This window comes from Embiotoca jacksoni, unplaced genomic scaffold, assembly GCF_022577435.1.
Source record: "Embiotoca jacksoni isolate LCO1_2020_lvr unplaced genomic scaffold, fEmbJac1.0.p SCAF_12, whole genome shotgun sequence".
In the NCBI taxonomy this organism is placed as follows: domain Eukaryota; kingdom Metazoa; phylum Chordata; class Actinopteri; family Embiotocidae; genus Embiotoca; species Embiotoca jacksoni.
The window spans coordinates 5,570,696-5,595,247 of record NW_027185252.1 but is presented as its reverse complement, the minus strand read 5'-3'; the positions used below and the strand labels follow the sequence as shown (position 1 = coordinate 5,595,247).

At 44.0% G+C, this 24,552-nt stretch overlaps 1 protein-coding gene across 2 annotated transcripts in view; it reads right to left on the bottom strand.

Moving 5' to 3' along the window:
- The window catches only part of sdccag8 (SHH signaling and ciliogenesis regulator sdccag8), a 45,835-nt gene that overhangs the window by 5,797 nt on the left and 15,486 nt on the right, over nucleotides 1–24,552 (bottom strand). Inside the window, exons 14-16 of one of the 2 annotated variants that reach the window (XM_069144399.1) lie at nucleotides 17,833–17,960; nucleotides 13,595–13,703; nucleotides 11,942–12,073 (exon numbers count right to left, since the gene is read on the bottom strand). In XM_069144399.1, the coding sequence (XP_069000500.1) occupies nucleotides 11,942–12,073; nucleotides 13,595–13,703; nucleotides 17,833–17,960 (369 nt within the window). Of the gene's footprint in view, nucleotides 1–11,941; nucleotides 12,074–13,594; nucleotides 13,704–17,832; nucleotides 17,961–24,552 lie in introns of those variants that run through there. The other variant, XM_069144400.1, reaches the window with a different exon arrangement.

Below are 24,552 nucleotides of genomic sequence, written 5' to 3'. Positions count from 1 at the left end.
ATAGTGAATCAAAAAGAAAAAAAAAAAAAGAATTAATTATCAAATTTATGTCTTTTCTTCTCTTTCCAGAAACGACAACGCTTTGCTCCAAAAAAAAATAAAAATCAGCCGAAGCAGTGTGTCAAAACCCTGTTGAATAAAACCAAAGTGTTCATCCTGGAGGTGAGAATTTCTTTGATTTTTTTTTTTCCCCCCTCATTTTGCTGAACTGACCCTTTAAATAAACCCACTTCTTTATTACATTACATTAGAGTTGCAGAGAGTAACTTCATGCCTGCGCGGTGTTTTGGCAACACGGGTCTTCTCTTTCCTCAGACTTCTACGGCGCCACTGTGCAGCAAAATACCCAAAACACAATTACTAAGGAGGCAACAGCTGCACAAAACTGTGTAAAACGCCAAAAGGCCTCCACGCATGCCACTGACGCAACAGTCAGCCAGATGAACAGCCAGCCGGGCGAGTCAGTCGTTCAGGTCGTGGCCCGAGATGTCTAAAGCGGCTGCAGGTTGTAAGCTTAAGGTTTATGTAATGCAGTAAGTAAAAGCTGTGACCCTGAAACCAACACACACTCGGTTTGTCTGGCCAGAGAGCAGCCAACCTCTGGCCTTACACAACACACACACACACACACACTTTCTCTAATCCACTTGCCTCACCTTCATACCCCGCCTCCGAGGGGGGATGTGTGTCTGTATATGAGTGTGTGTGTGTGTGTGTGTGTGTGTGTGTGTGTGTGTGTGTGTGTGTGTGTGTGTGATTAAGGTAGCCCTCCTTCCAGCAGCTAAAGCAGCAAATCCAATAACTGGCCTCTATCGACTGGCACACTCATTAATTAGGGCTTAATACAGCTTAATGCTCAGGCACTGCCCTCCACTAATCCACACACACACTGCGGGCTGGCTCGCCTCTGCCCGCTGCCTGGAACTGGTGGGGTGGGGGTGAGGAGAGAGAGAGAGAGAGAGAGGGGCGGGGGGAGGGGGGGGGGGTTCAGGGATGGACTGATGGAGAGACAGATAAATGGATGTTTGGGTGAAGAGGGTCTGCGGCCGGTGAAAAAAAAACGAGGGTCTGACGGTTTGGTGTCCGGTGAGGCGGCGGGGCGGGAGCGCAGGAGAGACGCAGAGACAAAAAGACGGCTCGGGAGCTCCGGCCGGCTGAGCGCTCGGGGTTAGAGAGGCCGAGCCCCCCCCCCCCCCCCCACCCTTCCACCCCCCCGACCCGGTGAAAGGACACCACCTGCTGGATCTCACGGTTTACGACACGCGCACCTACATCGAAAAGAACTCCTGAACCAGCTTCCAGAGCTGCTGCTAAGTGCGTGTTTGGCTCTCCAGCAGACAACGATAAAAGCACGTTTTGCTGGGAGGCACTTTTGCAGTAATTTCCCCTGACAGCCCAATAATCAAACTCTGCTCACGAGCTGCACCTCGAACCGCCGCGCTCTCCATTGACTGCTGCTACTAAGGAGATTAATTACAACACACACACACACACACACACACACACACACACACACACAGACACAGAGAGCTACCTCTCTGTGGTATACATCAGTCGTAGCCCACAGCTAGTGTCTAAACTCTTGTTGTGTGTTTGTCTGTGTTTGCATATTTATTTACAGGTGGGAGCATACGTTCCTCAAGGCATGGTCCAAAGGGAAAGTGCCAGCGTCATGTTAGAGGAACAGGGAGACGGTAAAAGATACAGAAGACCCGGAAAGCAGCGTTCAGGTCTGTCATTCAAGAGCCCCACGTCAACACGTGCGAACGGAGCGTGTCGCTTTAAGAAGAATATTTATTGCTCAGCGTATAGAGACGATCAAAAAAGGACTTGAAAACAAGCCACGGAGTAAACTAATGCCTTCCCGTCTAATCTGTTGTGTGTTTCCAAAAATAACCACTCAGCATTAATTTTCACTGAGAGACGCTATTGTAGACATTACAGACACACACACACACAAAAAATCTGATGTCGAAGATAAACGTGGGATGTAAAGAGCACATTTCAACTGTTCTTTAACGAGAGACAACACACAAACAGGGAACAATATCTCATCTGACACACACACACACACAGTCAAACACTCTCAACCATTGTGACAAACAGGGTAAAATATCTAATCTTACACACTCGCACTTAAACACTCACAAACAGGAGGAAAAAAAATATGCTAGAAATCAAATGTAAAGTCAAACATAACCCCAAAAGATAATGAAAAAAAAATCAGTCTTTAACACACACATTTGACTGACTGAACCTAAATGTGTGTGTGTGTGTGTGTGTGTGTGTGTGTGTGTGTGTGTGTGTAGCATGCAGGGGGCCTAGGGGGTGAAGAACGCAGGCAGACGGCCTCGACTTGCCTGGTTACAACAACGCTGCCAGGGGCATGAAGGCTGCAGCTGCCACACACACACGCACACACACACACGCACACACGCACACACGCGCACGCACACAACCATATTTTGCCCAACCCCAGGCCCACCATCTCCACCCTCACACCCCAGCGCTCTAGCTCAATCTTGGCTTGCACACAACTGCACTAGAGAATATGTGTGTGTGCGCCCGAAGGCCGCGGCCCCTCGTCCTCTCCACCAACCTGTCGTGCCAGTTGTTGCTCTCGCTAACATGCGCATTCGACATGGCGACGCGATTGGTGACGCCGTGGGTTTTGATCGGGATGAAACCGACATGCATTCCCTCACTGTTATTTGACTTTCTTTCCTTTTCATTTACTGCCACCTGTCATTTCCGAGAAATCTCATTTACACGTACTTTACTCCGTAAATGTTCGGGTTATTGCACATGACCGCATCATGTTTGAAAAGGAACCGAAGTTACTTTACCTTTCCAGAGATATGACATGTATATTAAATATCGTGCTGGCATTCATCATGTTTAATTTCCGATGTGCAGATAAAATCCCTTTTATGAGATCACTGAAACAATCCTCCTCAAGATTCTGCTGAAAGATAGTACAACTTTAATATGCAGTATTTAGCTGGCAGTCATTCTCATCTAACAGAGGATGAAATTTATGATGAAAAAAAAAAAGAAATATGTACGTGGGCTGAAACAATCGTAGGGTGAAGTGGCCTCTGATCATCCTGCTGATAAATCCTTTTTTTTTAAATCATCTGTGCAGCCGTGTTGGTTAGAAGTGAGAACAACGGCTCTTTCCTTTAGTCTACAGCTCACAGCTGTTTTCCAGCGGCGCTGAACGCCGTTTTTATTTGTTACTCGTGTGCCAGATGTTAAGTCGCACGAACACTGCAACTCATCCGCAACGGACGTTTAGCTTTTCTTTAAAAAAAAAATACCTGCGTCAAAGCATTTACTTTAACATGGAGGTGAATCCGGCAGTCTTATAGCAATAATAATATTTATTTCACTTCCCTATTTGGCCCCACACACTGAAGACATTTCTGAATTATCGTGTCTATATAATAAGTTCAATTCTCTCAGGTCGACTCGTCTGTTTGTTCTCATTGATTGGCTTGAAATAAAAGGTGCTTCTCAATGTGTCAGATCAACCAAATCAACATAATTATATCATTAAAAAAAAGCTCAATTTCTTTCTCTTGCTGTTGATTTTATCTTTTTTTTTTTTTTTTTTTTTTTTTTTTTTTTTATCTGTTTGTTTCCATTGAGCCTGTTTGAAATTTTACACTAAATGAAATAAATCTGAGAGTTGAAACTGATTCATTTTAAATGACAATTTTGTTTTGTATTAAATCATTAGTGGATTAAATCCTTTTACGACTATAAATCTTTCAAAAGACAGTGTTGCTTAATGTTTTCACCTATTAAGAAAAATTATTTGCTGAACTTTATAGATCTAATGACGGGAATTGTTTGGTTACATTTACTTGTCATTACAGCTGTTTTTTTTTTTTTTTTTACCTTTGCGCTTTTAACATTTTTATTTTAAAATTCAAATTCAATTGAGTTAAAACACTCTTCACTTCAGAAAATATATAAAATAGATAATAAAAGTCACGTCTGCTGTTACCGCCGTGAGAGAAACATTTCCACTTTGTGACTGAAACAACAGAAATGAGATCAGACATGAAACCAGCTGATTAACACACAAAACATGAGCAAATCTAAAGCACCATGGTTTCAAATAATACAGGATTAATTATAAATATGTATTGAAACACTTTGATCAGTTTACTATCATCACAATTCAAAAATGTGTGAAATTCTTAAGTGCAAATGATAAAACATGTGAAACCTGTTGTGTTGACCCGTGAGGCTGTATTTTACCACAGCTGTAACACACAGGCTGATGTGCATGTGTTGACAAACAGACCTCACAAATCATCCTGTTTGAAAACCTGTTTAAAACTGACATCTCCAATTTCTCTATGTTCATTTAACTTCATTTCTTTTTTCTGATATCTGTTCACAGTGAAAACATCCAGAAGTCAAGAGGCTGAATTTGTCCTCTCAAACTACCCGTACATCTGGTGGTTTGCTGCCTAAATATGATAATATATAAATACATAAGAGGCAATAAATTGAAAAATCAATTCATCTTTTCCACATAAACGCCTGGTCTTTGGTCTGACAAAAACCTCTTGCGCCCAGATTTCAGAGGTTAAGAGTCGGTTAATATTTCAGACTCTTTTTCTCTGTTTTCGGTCCCAGACAGCAGTTCAACATCAACTCACACAAGATCAAACAGCGTAAAATAAAACGCTCTTGGCGAGTAGTTATGATAAAACAGATTTGTAAAGTGTTTAGGAAGGGATGTCAGAAATATATTCATGATGTGACGAAGCTGTAAACAGCCCTGGACGGGCGCACGAGTCGTCTCTGCTTTCATTTCCTCAACCGTACCAACAGAGGTGTCGGTGCCGCTGCAGGCGGATATATCATCTATTCAATATAAAAGCGTTTGCTGCCGTGAGGCCCGCTGATTCTTTTTAAGTCTTGCGTGTTTGAGTGTTTGCTTTCGTGGCTTTAAAGCATTTCTGCTGATGTTACATTTGACATTTTTCTAAAGAAGGGGCAGGTGTTTCTGCTCGACTTCTCTACTTGTAGTTTTATGAAGTAGTGTTAGTGTCACTGACTCGGGCTTGAGATGTGACGCTTTGCACAGTTAACGCTCCAGCTTGCGAGCCTCTGGCTACAGCCCGACATCTGAGCTGCAAATCTGTGCGACTGTGTCTCTGTCTGTGTGTGTGTGTGTGTGTGTGTGTGTGTGTGTGTGTGTGTGTGTGTGTGTGTGTGTGTGTGTGTTTGTGTGTGTGTGCGTGACAGAGCTGTAAAGCCACCGTTTGACAATGCTCTTTCAGCAGGCCGCCCTGCGGTCGCTCCCGGCTACAGAAGCCAGCTGGGCAATGCAGAGATAGAAACGATGGGAAAAGCGGCAGAGGACCATGAAGGAGGAGGGAGGACGACTGATCAGCGCCATCCTGAGGTCAGAACACGAGCGTGACAGAGAAGTGGAAAAAAAAAAAAAAAAAAAAAAAAAAGAGATTAAGTACGAACAGTGAAATAAACTGTTAGTCTTAAAACGATTACGATGTCCTCACATTTGGTTTTGTTCAGTATTTCACATCTGCAATATCAAGTTAGTTTTATAAAAACATTTTTTTTTTAAATAAATCAAATATATTTCAACTTTACATCTTCGTTGAACAAGTTTAACAATATTTTTCTTTGGACAGAAAGCTCAGGAAATGTATGCAGCAATGCAGCTGAAACACCCGACAGCTCAGACCACCGCAACGGGAAAAAAAACACTGTATATGTGATCAGTAAAAAAAAAAAAAAAAAAAGTATTTGTCAAACGTACTAACACGAGGTGACAGCGGCGATGTTAATATTAGATATCGGAGGAACATGAAGCGTAACGATGAGTGTGTGAACGCTGCGGCTCGCACGAGGACTTCTTCTTTCCCTTTCTCCGCATCTCGCTCTTTTATCGTCCCTCTGTTTCTCTGTACCTCTCAGATCACACACACACACAGTTGCCACTCATCACACACAGATGCACACACAACATGGTCGTGTATGTGCGCGCACACACACGCACAGATGAGACAAATGAAAGCTGTCCTGTGTTCTTCTGCCCAGCCTCTGCCAACTTCATTTGCAAATGAAAAGTTTTGCGAGGAGCGTCCTTTTGCTTCTGGGGCATGGCAGCACACTGTGTGTTTGGGAGAGGGGGGGGGGGGAGAAGGGGGTGAAGAGAAGAAGGTTTTGACAGAGGGTGGGTGTGCGAGTGTGTGTGTGTGTGTGTGTGTGTGTGTGTGTGTGTGTGTGTGTGTGTGTGTGTGGCAGGAGCCCAGATGAAGCAGCCCTCGCCCGAGGCTCGCTGTCCGCCCGCGGTAGCAGCAAGCCTGTTCCTTCTTCCCCGGCCCGCCGCGACCATTTGTTCCATTAACCAATCTCCTGGAGCCTCTGGTGCAAACACACACACACACACACACACACACACACACACACACACACACACACACACACACACACACACACTTCCACAGGCATACATACTTCAACAACTGCTTGCACAGCTCATGCCACACATGGCCCTCCATCTCTCCTCCATCCTTCGCTCCATCCCTCCCTCCTCTGCATCCTCCAGACGCACGCACCATCTTTCTTCGCGGAGGCCATATGGCCCAGAGAAGCCTGTGGATCTACAGACACATCTGCGTATATGTTGCTACTCCCCTTAAAGGGCTGCACGGTGAGCCGCGCGCTCACTCAAACGCTCACACACCTATAAAGTACGTGCGCACGCACGCACACACACACACACACACTCTGCTTAAGCAAGTGTTGGTGTTATGTTGGTCTGTCGTACGTGTGTGTGTGTGTGTGTGTGTGTGCGTGTGTGTGTGAGAGAGATGTCTGTGTATGTGACCTAAGTGTGTACATGCGTAGTGATAATTGGTGAAACAGCCTGCGAACAGCTGTGGGGTGAGAAAAGGTTGCGTGGTGTTTAGTAGAAAAAGCAGAGGGGAGGAGGAGAAAAGAGGAGAGGAGTAAAGTTGGAGCATGGAGAAGAGCAGAAAGGAGAGGAAGCAGGCGGGCGGAGGGCAGAGGGGAGGACAGTGGATGCAAATCTTAAACAGAAGAGAGGAAGAGAAAAACAGCAGGAGTCAGAGAACTTTTCTCTTTCTGTACTTTTCATATTTCTCACCAGCATCAATCTGCCCGAAAAGATCCTTCATATAAATCCCTATTTTTTTTATAGACATAAATTAGTTTCATTACACACAAAAAAAGGAGAAATATATATATTTTTTTTTTTTTTTTTTTTTTTAAAGATACATCCTCGAAAAAAAGTTATGATTTCCAGACACAAAATGCAAGTAAGTGTACAACTTAGTCAGAAAGACATTTATTTGCATATTACTATATATTTCTCATCTTTTCTTATTGCAAAAACTGTTGTAATGTTTTAATAATCATCTTTTAACTAAACTAAAACGTGTACATGGGAGGGAAATATGTTCAGAGCGGAGGTGTTCGCACTACCATCTCGCATGTTTCCCTCTAAATGAACTGGAACTAAGATTTTTGCTTTTGTCAGAATTTTATATATATGTTACTTAAACAAATAATATTTATCTGAAAATACCAAAACAGATTGTAAGTTTAACAATCTCTTTAAAAAAAAAAAAAAGTTAATAACCCATCTTTCCATTTTTTTTTGCATTTATCATTTGATTGCTTGTAAATGTGAATATAATCTGAGTTTTCTCCAAAAACATGCGCTGCTCGCAGTGAGGAGCAATTCATCATCACTTTTCATTTCTAATCTTGTTTGCATTTCCTTGAATAAAAAAAAAAAAACCTTTGAAAATTACATAATAACTTAATAAAATGCAACCAAACTAATAAAGATTCTGGTGAAAGTTGCAGATAAAAAAAAAAGAAAAAAAAAAAGCTCAACGCTACAAACCTTCCCATTTGTGCTCACTTATATAAAAGACACATTTAACCTAACAAATCCAAAATGTTAAGTATTATTTCCTGAACCAAAACGCTCATAAAAAATTAAACTCGTAGCCCTTAAATCGATGATTTACTGTAACTGTCTCTGCATCTTCTCTAACTCTCTGCTGCTCTGCTCCTTCCCTCCACCCTCCGTTCCATCCCTTCATTTCCAGGCAAAAAAAAAAAAAAAAAGCAACAACACAGAAATAGTGAAATAAATAATGAAATGGTGCAGCAAAACATTGTGTGCTGAAACCCCTGTGTAGTTTGGCAATCAGCTTGCCCATGTAAAAATAAATCAAGCTGATTTTCCAAATGTTTTGTGCGTGGTGCGCTGTTGCCTCTCTTCGCAGCACAGATTGCAGGCCGATGGAGAGGCTGTGGGGAGGGGCGGGGCGCTGGATATTGAACCCACTTGCACCAGCTTGTTAACACGTACACCTTAACCCCCGAGCAGCACGGCAGGGCGCCCACCAAGTGCTCAAGGCCCTGCAGGGACCAACTAACATATACCCAATGTATGGACGCGCACACACACACACACACACACACACACACACACAACAAGGACCACGGGAACATGCGTGGTAGTCGGTGCAAGAAAAAGTACCATATGATGTTCCGGCTTATAGACGAATATGCACACAAACAGAACTGCCTGCACACTCTAATTGGAGATTTCAAAGTTCAGGGCTGCCTGTGCATCACAAACAACAACACATGACTTCAGTAAAGACCCGATGAACACTGTGAATCTCTGTATTTTACTCCTGTATGAATATATTTGTGGCAGGTTTTCAAGTTTGTTTTTGTTTTGCCCTCAGAGTACTATCAGTACCTGAAACCCAATCGCACACAAGGACAGCATGCGCTGCGATGTGCATCATGAATGCGAGCCATACTTCTCTCCCTCGTCTCTGTATTGTACCTCCTTGCAACGAATCACCTCAAAAATAATGCGTAAATACCTCAACGACATGTATTCACCGCTCAAACCGAACAAATGCCTCCTCAAGCAAACACACACACACACACACACCTTCTACCGAAAGCAAAACGAATTACTAAAATGTGGTCAAGCAGCTGAACAGTCCCTCCTAAAGTGACCTCTTGTAGAACCGAACTCGAGAGATTTTTAAATATCAGGAGGATTCATCGACAAAACTAAGTGTCAAAGCAGAAAATAAAACTCGGCAAATGCCAAGAGTGATTATCGTGGTTCAGTTGGGAGAAGGGAGAAGTTAGGTGCCAACTTCCCAGCCAATCCACTTTTGGCAGCCAGATTCCTACTCTGCTAAACCTCCTGAGAACATGCAATAGCAACCCATACACGCGTGCGCACACACACACACACACACACACACACACACAAAATACCACCATAACATATGCGCGGAAACATACAGAATATTCATACTTCGCACTCCTTGACAACTTTAGACTGTTTTTCTGTCTATGAAACGCAGAAAAAGAGTCACACGGCAAGCAGGAGACAGCTGTGACTCGGTAAACTTTGTTTTTTTTGGCAGCGTCTGAGTGTCGGCAGGTTAACACCGGTGGGTGGCAGACAATATGTAGTGTCATCGATGGAGCAGGAGAAAAAAGGGTGAGCGAGTGTGTGTAAGGTTGTGTGCAAGAGGAAAGTGGAGTTGTGGGGTGGGGGTGGGTGGGGAGGGTCACTGGGGTAGAGATCCTGCAGAGTGGGGCAACAACACCCACACACCCTCGCCCACATTGGCGGAGCCAGGCTGCCTGCCAGGCACCCCGTGGAGACGCACACCAACTGGGCTCCCCACTCAAGAGGAAGAGACCCCCACATCCTGGACACACACACACACACACACACACACACACATACAGATACTGTAGCATAAGCCAAAGATGAAAGCACTTTGAGCTGGAGCTTTTAAAAATAGGAAAACCAACAAATGTTCATATTTAAGAAGCTGCAACCAGCGACTTATTAATGAATAATTCAACTATCAAAATGGCCGCATTCTTTGTCTCTTAATAAATCAACTAACGTTGTTCAGCACTGCTCTTCTAACAATGCTTCATGCTTTTGGTTTAAAATGACTTGTGGATGATTTGTTAAAACGAGGAGCAATAAAAAGGTCCAGAGAACTGCTCCTGTTGTGCAGGAACGAAGCGCAGCACCGTGATGTTGCAGGGGGTTACACATGTTTTGTTACACATGTTTCACCGTGGACCTGAAACTTGAGCAAAGAAGCACACATAAGAGTTTGTGAAAAATTTATTGGGAGGTGTGTGTGTGTGTGTGTGTGTGTGGGGAGGTGGGGGGTGGAGGGGGGTAAAAGAACAAAGTCACAAGGAGCCAAATCTGGTGAGTTGGTGTTGAGTGACGTGGGTGTTGAGGGCGAGAAACTTGCCCATTTTCAACGCACGGCGCAAACATATTGTCATAGAGCCTAAGTAGCAGCACACCAGAGTTCAGATCATTTGCAGCGGGTGTATTCCCTCAGAAAGTCACGGTAGAACTCGGTGTCGACAGTCTGACGCTGGGAGACGAAGTCATGGCGCACAACACCACAAATGCCCCAAAAAAAAGCCAACGGTTGAGCTCCTGACCTGACACGCCTACTTCGGTCTTGGACAGTGACCTTCTGTCCCTCAAAACACCTCGCCCGGCTCATTACATCATGACTGCGGGCTTCCATGTGCATTTTAAGTGTCTGTGTTGCCAATTTCCAGAGTTTGAGACAAAATTGTACACAAGTCAATGATAAAATTGCCAATGCGCCAAACCAGTTTTTAAAAAAAACACGTAACTCTGGTGCTGATGTTGATCAAGCGACAAAACTTGGAATAGTCCCTCATGAAGGCTATGGCGTCCACCTGCTCCGTGCACGTTACAGTGCTACTTACCGCCTGCAAACAACAGGAGCGGTTTCACAACTTTTTTTTTTGAATACCTCTTGTATCTACTATCTCATTGTGCTGCTCATTAGAGAGTAAACTGCTCAGTGTGTGTTAAGCAGTTAAAGGTAACGGCGTGAATGAGGGCGTGTTGTCAGACAGCTAATTTATCTAGTTTGTTAAGAAAAAGGAGAAGATCAACTTAGCTATGCGTAGTTCGCAGCATGCTTCCCCACCAGACAGTACTTTGTGTTGCGAGTCACCAGTGAATCAGACGTCGTCGCATGAAGCATCTACCTGTTAACGTTGTAACTGCGTTGAACCACAGAGGTGTGAATCAACACAGCTTTGAATATTTGAGCACTACCGATCCTCATTTTAAGACTTTTTAACACATTTTACTGAGTGCACGCTGCACGTGAAGCTGTTAAATATTTCCCATGAATGCAGTGAGCCGTCGTGAGCGATTCACGGAAGTTATAACTACTTCATTTTCTCCAGCACATTATGTAAAAAAAAAAGAAAAAAAAAGAAGAGGAGTTTTTGACGAGAGAACACTTTGTGTGTGCAGCCTGAAGAATTAGAAAATGTTGCCTCTATACAGCCAGCAGGAGAACAAACTGCTGACACAAAAACCACTGTCAACAAAAATTAAAACAATTCTTATATAAAATAAACATCAGATGTGCAGAAGATTGCCTGGTTGGGGACAGACTGTGAAGAAAACTAGTTTTTTGGTTGTTTTTTTTTAGAAAGCTCGCTGCCACCTTCCACAAATGAAAAGAAACTAACACCAGAAAACCCTTTGAGAGTGCCAACTGCACCGAGACTGCAGTTACTTTTATGATGAAACTGTTTTTTTAATTTTGTTTATAATAGATATGAAAATACACACGGTCATAGAAAATCACAGCATACCGTACGACTGGTAGTTTTTCAATCAAAAAAAAAAAAAAAAAATATTCCTCAACTTTTTGATCGGGGAATCAACAGATCATACTTGTAGAAATCAGGTTTTATTAGCAAACAAATGGAGATGAGGATATCAGAAAATATCTTGTCCTCCGGTGTGCGTACAGAATGTGTAGCTGTGCGTGTTGCGTACCTGTCCTTCATGCGCTGGTGCATGCGGCCGTGCTGGACGCACTGTTCCTCCATGTTGGAGCAGCGAGCTCTCAGACTCTTCACTGTCTCCTCCAGGTGTTGCTTCTCCAGTGCCAGCTGTTCAACTTCACGTCTGCACAAACAAACACACGCACAGATGCTCTAAAGTTATATATTAACGCGTATATTACGATATAATTATATAATTCACCTTATCAATGTACGGCGCATCATAAAACTTTCAGACGGAACAAATACTGCACAGAAAAGTACAAGTTGACGTGTCAGCTGTGTAGACGGACTTCACAATGAAAGGTAAAACAGAGACGCAGCATTTAAAGTTGACGTTTTTAACAGTTTAAAGTCTCTAAAGATCTCAGGAGTTCAGATAACTTGTTAACTTATAATGTTTGTTTAGGCTTTTTTCAAAATATGTAATCGATTAAGAAAAAGTATTTGCACAGAGTCAAAAGGTTAAATTGTGTCTTCGAATCGACAAGATCAAAAAGCGACACCACTCACCCTGCAGTCAAAGGATGATGAGGTTGCTCGAAATACACCAAAAGGCAAACCTCTTTTTTTAAGATTATTATATTGGTATTTTGCCGTTATTTGACAGCAACAGCAGAGATGCAGACAGGAGATGCAGTGAAAGGAAGAGACGTGACATGAAACAAAGCTCTCTGTCTGGACGTTGTAGTTCTGCATTCCTGTTTCACAGCAGCAATCGGCATCGGTCCGCCCCATACGACGCGCCGTGTCAGCACCACTAACCACTGAAAACAGTTTTCTTATTCATCCTCCTACAACTGTCTCAGCGTAACCTCACTTAGCCTGACTGAGGCCGTCCAGCAGGACTTTAGCCGCTACACTGGGCTAGGACTCCAGGAGCCCGACCAGCCCGAGGCGCAAAACACACCAACGCCACACTGCTGCTAAACTACGTAACGCACAGATACAGCAGATGTAGTTTGCGAGCCTTCCGGCCAGTGTTGTCCGCATGCGTGTGCGAACTCCTACCCGTAAAAAAAACCAAAAAAAAACCACATTAATACTCGATATGTGTGTTTAGTATTTGCGCTCTTACGTTAGAAAATACACCTGGCACTTTGGAGTGTGTGTTGTGTGCACGTGTCCTGTGGCTGGTGAGGCCAGTGCGGTCTGGCAGGGCCAGATTGAGGGCTGTCATGTGACTAATGTGCAGCACAGCTCCAACAGCTGACAGGACACTGGGCCCAGGGTCACTGTCATATATAGACACACACACACACACACACACACACACACACACACACACACACACACACACACACACACACACACACACACACACAGGCAGCCCAGATGGAGAGCTGGGCGGGCCTGCTGTGATTACTGTAGCATCAGGTTAACAAGAAAACAGGTCAGACTGGAAAGCAGTATGTAGTATGTTGACATGCTCCGTCCGAACAGCCGGGATAGATGATGCTTCGTGTCCAACAGATAGAGGGAATAAACAACAGAGCGAGAGAACAAACAACTGTTTTCATGAACAAACAAATCAATAGATAAGTAAGCCACGGCGTCATGGAGCAAACAATGAGCGGGGGAAAGCATGATTGAGTGACTTTGTCCAAACGAACAGGAAATAAAGAGTGAAAGAGGAAACACTGACCTGCTGTTTTCTGTCAGCTCTTCCAGTTTGGCTCCCAGGTTGCAGCACTCCTCCTTCAGCTTCCTGATCAGGGAATTCTGGGAACTCAGGAGACCGTCCAACTCTCCGACTGCAAAGAGTCATGGGAGAGCTGACCGTGAGTCTCGGGTGAACCACAACAGGTGATTTCATGCACTTCCAGTAGCTGTACAGACGCTGACAGCAGGTTAAAGCAAGATCTCACTTCAGTTCGACACTTTTACTTTTCAGCCCACAGACGTCATAAAACTGTAAAAGCTGCCAGGGGGATCCGTTGTCTCCGGATCACCTGTTGGACCTTGTTTAGTGTAAATGATTCTCTTTGAACATGATTTAATAGCAAGTACAAATTAACAAAGACAATCTCAAAGTGTCAGTAAAACTACACCGTAAAGTAAAATAGATTTAAAAAGAAACAAAGAACAAGAAAGCAAAGTCATTTCATCTGTACAGTATTGGGAAGGAAATTGTTGATGGCTGACTGGGAAATAATGCGTAAAATCAGTTACGATATACTGCAGGACTGTAATGAAGCGCCAGCAGATATTTTTTGTCACCGTGTTGCTTGCTAAGGTCACTGGACAACTTTTAGTTGTTTCTAAATCCAGACTGACTCTTTGTGGCGAACAGACTTTCTCAAAACTTTGGAACAACCTCCTCCTTCAGATCAGGTCAACTTTTCCATCAGTCTTCAAATTCTTTGAAAAAAATATTTATTTTCAATGGCTTTTCCAGATTAGGCCCAGTTTAAGTTTTATTATAATAATTTTTGTATAATTATTTACTGCTCTTACATCTTTGTGTGTCTGCTTTTTATTGTATTTTTCATTTCTTTAGGGTAGTTTTTATCACTTATTTTATCTTTAATGGCTTAAAATGTTCCGGTCTGATTGGATTTAATTCAGTGTGATGTCGTGCAGCACTTTGTTCAACTGTTGTTGTATTTAAATGTGCCATATAAATAAATCTGACTGAACATGACAATGTGATTTCTAAAGCTGTAACTGGAACTGAAGTGATTACAATTTTATAGCGAAAGGTTCAGTTGGCTTTTTTTTTTTTTTTTTTTAATTCACAGACCTGAGCAGGTTTCTGTGATTCAACGTAATACAAATTTAACATAAAATTAATATCACCAAATTAGATGCAAAACTCTAGGTTACGTCATTGACTGAGGATTGAATTTTTTTCATGCTTCCAATTAATTCAAGTTTAGCAGTAAAAAAAAAAAGAAAAAAAAAAAGAAACATGTTTTCAGTTTCAAGCTACTGTGGCTCAACAGACTGCCTGATGTCCTGCATTAGTGAGAGGAAATAAAAGTCAAGAAAGGACCGTTAGTAGAGCAGCCATGGCTTCTTCTGTTAACACGTCCGAAACCAAATGGCTTCACGAATCAGAGGGCAACATTGACTTCGCCGAACAATGACACCTACTGCAAGAAATACTGCGGCAAAAGAAAGATGCATATGTCTCTTTGAACGTGGGCCCAAAAAAATGCTTTCGTCAACATTCACATACAAATCAAAACTGTTCAAACGACAGGAGATGTACAGAGAGAAGCAGCCACACGGAGAAGAGAGAAGGGAAACATGAAGTGTGCGAGAGGAGGGTAAAACGAGGTGGAGAAAGAGAGCGGATTGTTGTTTGAAACAGCTTTCTTTCTCCTTTCCACCCTTCCTGCCACGTTCTCATCCGCTCATGGGGGCCTCTTTCTGAACAATCCAACACTGGGCTTTCATCGTTCCTTTGAAATGGTCCACGTTCCCCTCTCCAACATATGTCTGCTCTTTTAAAATAACAATGGCTGCCGTTTGGATTGAGGGAATGATCCACCTGCTCCGGCATTCTGTTACAGTCAACCAAAACCAAAAAAACACCAAGGACTCGCAGTCTTTGAAAAGTGGCTCAGAGTTTTTATTGCATACAGTAGATATTGTGTGGGGACAGAGAGAGATAGTTTAAAAGGACAGAGGGAGAGCCGTGACGACAGATCTCCGCAATGATATCGTTTACACTTTAGACATCTCTGTCTTCTCTCTGTGTGCTATAGATTTGCTATGAAAACATGAAGGAGGACGTATTCACCAGCTTTATGTATTCCACTGTATACAGTCTCCGTCTTCACATCACCGCCACAGACAATGCACAGAGAGCAGAAATTGGATGCTGCGGCGCCTTAAACTATTACACTTAACTACACAAACTCGCAGCCGTGCACACACACGTACACTCAACAAAGTTTGGTCAGTCCTGGAAAAGTTGTATGAAGAATGCTAATTAGCCGAACAGGCTTTGAATGCGTCTGGCCGTGCGTAGGCCAAAAAGAACCCTGGGACACAGAAACACAGCAGAACTGGCACTGGAAACAAACAGAGGAAAAATGAGGGAGGGAGGGATGGAGGGAAGAAGCGTGGCAGGGAGGGACGGAGGGAAACAAATATCTGATATCATCTAGAGGCTGCTCTGTACACATTTACTCAAAAAAGAAACATGAAAAAAAGAAATTCAAAAAAAAAAAAAAAAAAGGTGGGAGGGAGTGGAGAAGAAGAGAGAGGGGGACGGATGGATGGAAGGACAAACGGATGGACAGAGAGGCGGGATTTGGAGAGCAAGAAAGCTAATTATCCAGCTCGTCTGTTGGGTTGCACGGGGAGAGGAAGTGATGCGAGTTACTAAAGGACGTCCACCCCTCTATCCCCTCCCCATCCACAGTTTCCTGCTGTGCTCTGATGTCAGCTCTCTTTAGACAACATGTGTGCTGCCGACACGCGCCAGAAAGAAACCCTTTGTTTACCCCCCCTCCCCTTCCCTCCCTCAAACCATTCCTCCCTCAATACCCTCCATCTTTGTTCTGCGTACCAGCAGGCTCCCTGGTTGTTGAAGGGAACCACAGGTAAATATAAAGATGGAGGAGAAGGGAGGGAGGGCGAGTGGCTGAGGGTGGGTGGTGGTTATGAGGAGGGAGGGAGGGGGGGGGGGATCCAGATGGTGCAACAGATGTGCTAGCAGCAGCAGCTCTGCTGTGCAGACAGACAGGGAGCTCTGAGCTGGGTCTCCCCGCTCTGCTTCCATCACCTTCCCTCTGCTCTGCCCGGCGAGTCTCTATTCTCCTCTTAAAGCTTCTCTTTTGCTATTTTTTTTTTTACTCTGTTCTGCTCTTTTGAGGTCACTTCAGCTCAGCGTTGTTCGGCTCATTGGAGAAGTTGTCTTCCCGTCCCCATAGTGTGATGGTGGGTGTGAGGGGGCACATTAAGAACAAAATACATCCTTCAACTGGAGGATGCAGGTTCAAGACCCGCATTTAGCAAAGATCCACCCTGCTGCATTATCCTTGAGGAAGAGATGAAAAGCCTCCCAGCTCCATGTCTGTGAATCCGACACTGACCCTGGTCAACTCTGCTGTTTCACTCCTTGCAATTCTCTAATTGCTCGGTCCAATTCAGTTCTGCTGTGTTTTTGTTCTGGTGCTTTGCTCACATCAACCTCTCTTCTGTGGAACAGATAATGTGGCTGTGTACTGCAGGGGCCTACAGTCAACCTAGTGGCACTGCAAATGTAAGAACATACTGATGGGTGGCCGTGTAGAGATGCTCTCAAATGCGTGTTTGGCTCTTCTATGAAAACCTTTAAATGTAACCGGACTCCCAAGTGCTTACCTGCACCGCTGATACGTATATTTAGCTGATGTAAACACAGCATTTAATGATTTAATGATCTTGACAGCAGTTGACAGCAATAGAAATGTTACAATTCTACTTCTGCAGATGCAAAATATTTAGATAAAATGAAGTTAAAGTAGCATGCGTCATACAGTTTTTAAAATAATAAAGTACAGTCACAAACTAACGTTTAACATTTTGATCATAAATAAGCTGCAAATGTGTAGTTAATACTTAAATCAACAAAACTGTGGGGAAAAAACCTGCATGATGCTTTGTCAACCACTTCCAGTGGACATCTGAACTGTGACAGAAAGCTGTAGTGTAACACTACTGCATCCAATGCCGATCAGTCAAAGTACACGTGACTGTAAATCAAAGGTGGATCTGTAGTGAGGACAGTACGAGCGAGCGAGGAGGAAACTCGTGTTTTTGAAGAACAGATATGGACCAGACATGTTTGATTGAGTCGGAGAGGTGGGAAGAAGACACAGTGAGCTGCGTCACAAGTCAACAGTACGTCTGAAACTCGTTCCAACTGCTGTGTATGGAAGCACTGACCTCTCTGCAGGTGTTGAGCCTCTGCTTGCTGCAGCGTCCCAGTCAGCTCTCGCTCCCGTTCCTGCGCTGAATGTGTTGCAGATGCCATTTGCTCTTCGTGAGCCCGTCCTGCGTTCTCTCTGTCCTGTCTGAGGAAAAGAACGGAGGCGTTACAGCAACATTAAAAGCTGTCTCCCAGTCAAACTAAACAAGCCGATAGCTATTTCATCATTTGATGAGATGATCATTTTGACCACATCTCCTATTCCTATTGTAAGAGTCCATGTAAGAGTGCACTGTGCAAAGAGACGCACAGTTCCACGACAAAACAGTATTTTCCTTCCGTTACAACCCTGAAACAATAGAGGAGCAGTCAGATTACCGTCAGGCAGTTATTGCCATGTAACAGAGGCAAAACTGAGTAAAATTAACTTTATATTTGCAACTTTAGTATGGACACAAAACATTGAATAAATCTGAGGTGTAAAGCAAATGAAAGAGGGCAGTGGGGGGAGCCAAATCTAAGACATTTTTAAATTAGCATCACAGCAACAGCCTGCCTCGCTCCCTCAAAGAAAAACTAACACTTGCCTGTTTTACCGATCCAAGTAAAACTCAAGAGAAGCAAGGACTACAATACTGTAGCTGCTGTATCAAATGTACAGGATTTACATGCACAGGATCATACATGTAAAAGAAAACAAATCTAAATACATGCCCAGTTCTTGAACCATTCATCACACTGTGTTAGTCTGTGCTTGATGGCCTCTTTCTCATCTTCTGTCTCGCGCATTAACTCCTGCACTATGATGCTTAAATTTACTTTCATGCTGTGCCATTAAAAGACATGTCAATTAGTCTCTTGGAGTCTCTGGAGGAAGTCAATTTAATAATCAGTCCCAAAATGAGTCATTCAAACTAAGAGATATGTGCAATGTCAGGTCATATTTATTATTGTTGATGTTTTAACAGGAGTATAAAAAATAAATGTGATCTTGCAATGCGATCAGTTATCAGGCAAACACCGTCCGCCTGACTAGAACATATCATGTATCTGCGGCTGTGCGGTCGGACGGCATTCCAGCAGACTCTGCCGACGTTTCTAGGACAAGTTGGGGAAAAGGTTTTTTTTTTATGTGTGTGAATGAGATCGGTGATGTGGAAAACAGAGACTGGTAGCTGAACACAGAGGTGAGAGAGGAAGCAGGAGGAGAGCACACGCTGTACAACAAGAGCGAATGAAGGAAAGGACGGGAAGGACAATGACAGGAAAGGCTCGGGGGGGGGTCGGAGGGTAAACGTGTCAGGCCACTGTCAGCCTGAAGACCCCTGAGTGGTACAGCAGCTGTCCACAACACACATGTATACTACACACTCACTCACTCACTCACTCAAGCTGGTCCACTACATACAGAACAGGTCACGAGGAAAAGCCTCTTCCACTGATTGGCTAAAAGTTGAGGGTGAAGTTTTGACCAAGAATTACACTGCTGTAGCATTAAAGAATAAAAACAGATCTTGTTGTACAACTTGCACCAATATAAATGTTAACATGGCCGCAGTAATGCTGCAAACACACATGACACTACGGTGACATCCTATAATATCACTTCAACAGTCCTTCTTGCACTTAAAGAGGGGCGACATATGAATATATATCACTATGTAGTGCAGAGATCTCGGCTCAACTGGAATGCTGACATATTTGGTGGCGATCAAATCGCTTTAATCTTTGCTTGAATTTGTGTCAATATCCGAACGGAGCAGGTAAGATGCAAACCGAGGTGACACTTTGAACAACGGTGCATTTTGTTCCCGTTTGAACCAAACTTTCCAACTCAACTAAGTCCAAACGTACTCGAACAACAGAGACACAGACAAAGAAGGAGAGAAAAGAAAAACTACAAAGAGAGGAAAAAAAAACGAACAAACAAACAGAACTCTTCCTGAAGTCCAAAGGCGCTAATGAAGAGAGAATTCTCCAGTTTAAGTGAAAACTTTTCTCCCCTACAGCGCTTGGCCTGCATCTCTAAAGTGACCGCGTCTGTCTGTTCCTTCGTGTGTGTGTGTGTTCTCCTGCTGTCCTGCTGTCTGGGGTGTGAAAGCGGGTGGCGGGTGTGCAGGGGACACAAGGAGACTGTGTGTGTCTGTACGCGTATGAGTGTGTGCGCGAGTGAATGAACCCCCGCTGGGCTTGAACAGCAGCCTGAGCCACCAAAGCGCACACCAGGGCTCAGCGGGAGATGGCGGGCAGGCGTTGCCAGCCATTTGGTCCTGCAAGAGGTTCCAGGGGGCCGTGTGTATTTGTGTATGTCTATGTGTGTGCGTTTGTGTGCGATTGGGATGCGGGGGGGTGGAGGGGAGGGGGAGGCTCACACCAGACCTGTTTACCCACCAATTAGCATCAGACAGACCGCCAGAAAGTTCCAGCAGTCAGCAATAGAGTGGTGGTGAGGAAGAGGAGGGTGATAAAAGCCGAGGATAAAAAAAGCTAAAAAGACAGAGATACACATTTGGCATCTGTTTGCTTCTTGCTGATCAACTAAACCAACAATTTAGAAGTACAACCTAAGAAAGCGCACAGAGCAGAGCGAGCCGACTGAAGGCCTTCATTTGTGGAGAAATCCTGGAGAGGTGTGCTGAGTTTAAGATTTTGTTCATTTCATTGGGTCTCAGTGTTTGTATCCTTGTGACAAGAGCCTGAGAGCCTCACCGAAGATCAACCAGAAGCTGGAAAATCTAAGTTGTGCGCTTCTTTCCTCAACGCCATTTTGTATCCCCAATCAAATGCAACATGTTTGCTTGCAAAACGCTGTCACAAAATGGCTGCTGATGAGCACTATCAAATTAAAGCATTAAAAAAAAAAAAAAGAAAGCAAAGGAGAGATGTCAGCGGAGAGCCAAGCCCTGGAGCAAGCTTTAGGGGCGACGGGTAGAGCAGAGGCTGAATATGTGGAGCTGGAGCTGCATAATTCTCCTTGGGCAATAATCTGCCTTCCAGTTAATTGGTGAATGGGCTCTGGGACGCTGCCTGTGGCAGGAACTCTTGTTTGGGCCTAGGAGGCAATAGACTGAATGTTCAGTTAGCAGATAGCTGGGCCTGTTTGTATATGCCTGGCCTGCTGCACTGTAGGACAGCTTGATAAGTATGGCGAGAGCTGCATGGGCCAGGGGCCTAAGGTGGGCTGGAATGGCTCTGGGGCTGTGGCCAGGTACAGTGGCTGCTGGGTAAGTGGGAGGTGGCAGAGGCGGTGGCTGGCTGGCTAGCTGGCTGGAGTGGTGAGGAAGAAGAGGGAGCCCAGTCCACACTGCCTGCTTAAGTGGGCACTATTCAAGCTGTTGCCCATTAGATGTGGGGTGCCAGGGCCTGACCAAGCGCGGAGTTTGCAGCACCCTATGGTGCAGCCGGCATCCCACGCCAGAACCACCAAATGCCGCGGTTTATCAGAGAACGAGCACAAATTGGAGTCAGACGGTGGACTTGGAGGAATCGGAGACATTCACAACACCAGACACCACTGACCGCTGTTTAGACGGAAGTAAAAACAGACTCCACTCTCCAACAAACACAATATCACTGAGAAACATACACACCAACTGAAGTCATACATATATGAACACACACGCACACACACACACACACACGGAAAGAATATTAGTGTACATGTAAAATACACTAAATCGACGCTTCTATTTTGATTTCATTTCAAATAACGTGTGACATGATGGTGCACCGAACATAAACTTGAGTTACTTTTTGAAAGCTTTGTCAGGCAGATAACGTGGTGAATATGAACATATATTGTATATTAATCGTCTCCAGAAAAAGAAATGGACTACTAAAGAGCGCAATTCGTCAAATCAATGCATATTCATATTTATGCTCCGCGATGTTTCTGTGCTGCAAAATAACAGGTGTGAAATTAACATACAGGTGAACAGACTGTGAACTGAGCCTATAGCACAAACACACAGAAACACAGGCATTGTTCACACCAAAAAAAAAGACTGACTGTTGGAGGTACTGATGATCCCGGCGATGAGTTGTTGAGGAGGAGATGAAGAGTCAGGAGGAAGAGAAATAATGCTATTTCTATCGCAGAGGACCATCTGTACTGATAGCTACACGCTGCGCTGTGTTGCAGCTCATCCATCCAGAGTTTTACTCACTTTTTAAATAGTATCACAAAAGTGAAATGAGTGTTTTAAAAGGTAACCTTCAGTCGGTGAGATTTATGTATTACCTGTAATATCTTACACTGCTTGTAACTAAGATACTATAACAGAATTGACAATAAAAATAATTTATCTCTGAATTCTATTTTCTAAAATGCCTTTAAAATTGAATGCATTCATTTAACTATATACCCATACTTACATTTTTTTTTTTTAATGATACTTCCATTCAGATCGGTTCTGCAGCCGAAGCTCTGACAGTTATCCGGTGAGACTTGATGTCAGTAAGATTTTACGGAAATGAACTGCTGGTGTGTGTTACTGTATATAAAATTACAACTGTTAACTATTTGCTCTTCAACCACTCAAATCGGTGACACTCACGATGATTCATTCTTGTGGAGGAATTCCAGTGCATCCGCCACTATTTATGATAGACTGCATCAATCAGACAACATTAATATTCAACAGTTTGATACGCGGGACCACAGAGATGATTTCTGCTTATGTGTGAGCGTGCGACTGAGAGACGGTGAGACGGCGGCCTTGTGTAGGCCCGTCTAACTGATACTGCCAACAATGGATGAGTGCACCGCGGAGAAAATAAAGTGACATATTGAACAGTTGCTGTGCTGCGTATCGGTGGTGCCGCGCACGATAAACATTTGAATTGTTTTCGTGTCGCGGAGCGCAAACGGTGTCACACGATTCTCTGTCACACGCACCTCAATGTGTTTTAGCACATTTTTATTAAACCTCGGGGTGATGTAAGTCAATCACCACCTTTTTTTTCCCCCCTTCCCTTCATCACTCTGCTCCACTTTATGAAACAAACATATCGAGCACAGAGGCGGCCTGATGCAGCTTGTTTAACTGCGTGCCCAGCCCTTGTATCTATCTGTCCGTCCATCTATCCGTCCAGAGCATCCTCATCTCTGCTCCGATCCTATTTTCTGCTGTTTCCATCTCTCCCTCCTCCCTCCTCTTCTCCCTCCCACCCTTTTTTTCCTGTAACTAAACTGGCTGTGTCTCTCTCCATCTGCTGGTTCTTCCTTCAGCGGCCCTGCACCTGTTCACACCTCCTCTCCTGTTGGCCACCTCTTCTCCCCCCCCACCCCTCCCCCTAACCCCCCTACCACCACCCTCCTCTCTCTCTCTCTCTCTCTCTCCCTCTCTCTCTGCTCAGTGCGATGCTGCCAGGCCCGTTCCTGGCTCAGTTAGCCTCTCTGTCATTCAATCCATCTGTCGGCAAGTCAACTTTGTTTACAGCGGGCGGCCCAAGCCTCTTTTCTTCTTCAAGGAGCACTAAAGCCCCCCCGTCGCCACCAAGGTCAGTGGTAAGCCAATCGTGCCTGAAAAAACAGAAAACTGCAACTGTTAAAAGTAACAAGAAAAATTTAACACAGCACCCTCCTGGACACACACACACACACACACACACACACACACACACACACACGCGCGCCAAAGTATGGACAATAACTCTGCAGTTTTGTTCATCTGAAGTTCTCTTTGATCTCTCATCCATATGAATAACTGCATGCAAATACACACAGACAGCTACAAATAGACGTGACCCTCACTGAAAAAAGCATTTGCTGTTGCAGCGCACATTCCCTCAGAGAAAAACCCAGCTCGAGATTTAAGCAATTAGCGGTGACTGGCCTCTGTCATCATCTATCTGCTCACAAAACGGAGCGAGAGAAGTTTATAAATCTTAATTGGCAGAGATGACTGATGGTCTTAACACAAGAGGAGCGGAGTGGCAGCGCAGGCATCTGTGGTTTTTAAAAATAAACACACAGCATACGTACAATATGCTCTCGTTCTGACCCAATCCAGGAACCCAGGACTCGACGGCAGTGTCAAATCTGTGCCCTACAGAAATAGTTGTGGGAAACATATGTGGCAGTGCTGGAGGTCACAGCTATTTCAGATGAGAAGGTAAATGTTTGCCGAAAATGTATTATTTCAATCAAATTACTTCTTATTAGACATTTTATAAATTGTATGTATATTCCCAGTTATCTGAATGTTATTGTGGAAATATATCATTTATTATTAATATTATTAGTGATATAAAAGCAAGACTAGGAACAGAAAAAAATCCTCCCCATCCCCCTCAAAAAAAAACCAAATATGAGTCTGATTATGGGTGCATATTGATTGATTTAAGTGTTGAACTTAAATGCAATGTAGACAAAAAAAAAAATGGCGGAGAAAGTTTCAGATGAATAGTGATGAAAAGATTGAACAGTGAGAGAAAAGAGTGTTTGTACTGAAAACTTGACCACGCGTGTTCTTTTCCGGTGTGAAAACAATCCACCTACACAGGAATTCACTTCACACTTGAGAATTACCTGAAGTCGTTTCAAACACCCCTCACCCCTCCCACCTGGTCATACGCTTTGGGGGGCAACTGGCAGGAAGCATCCCGGCACCATCTCACTCTCCGAACCAACCCAACATACTCTTCAGTGATCTATTATCTTCTTACTTCCACACCTCATTTCTCACACACGCACACACTCGGCACACTCCTCTCCTCTCCCCTGGGCCATTTAC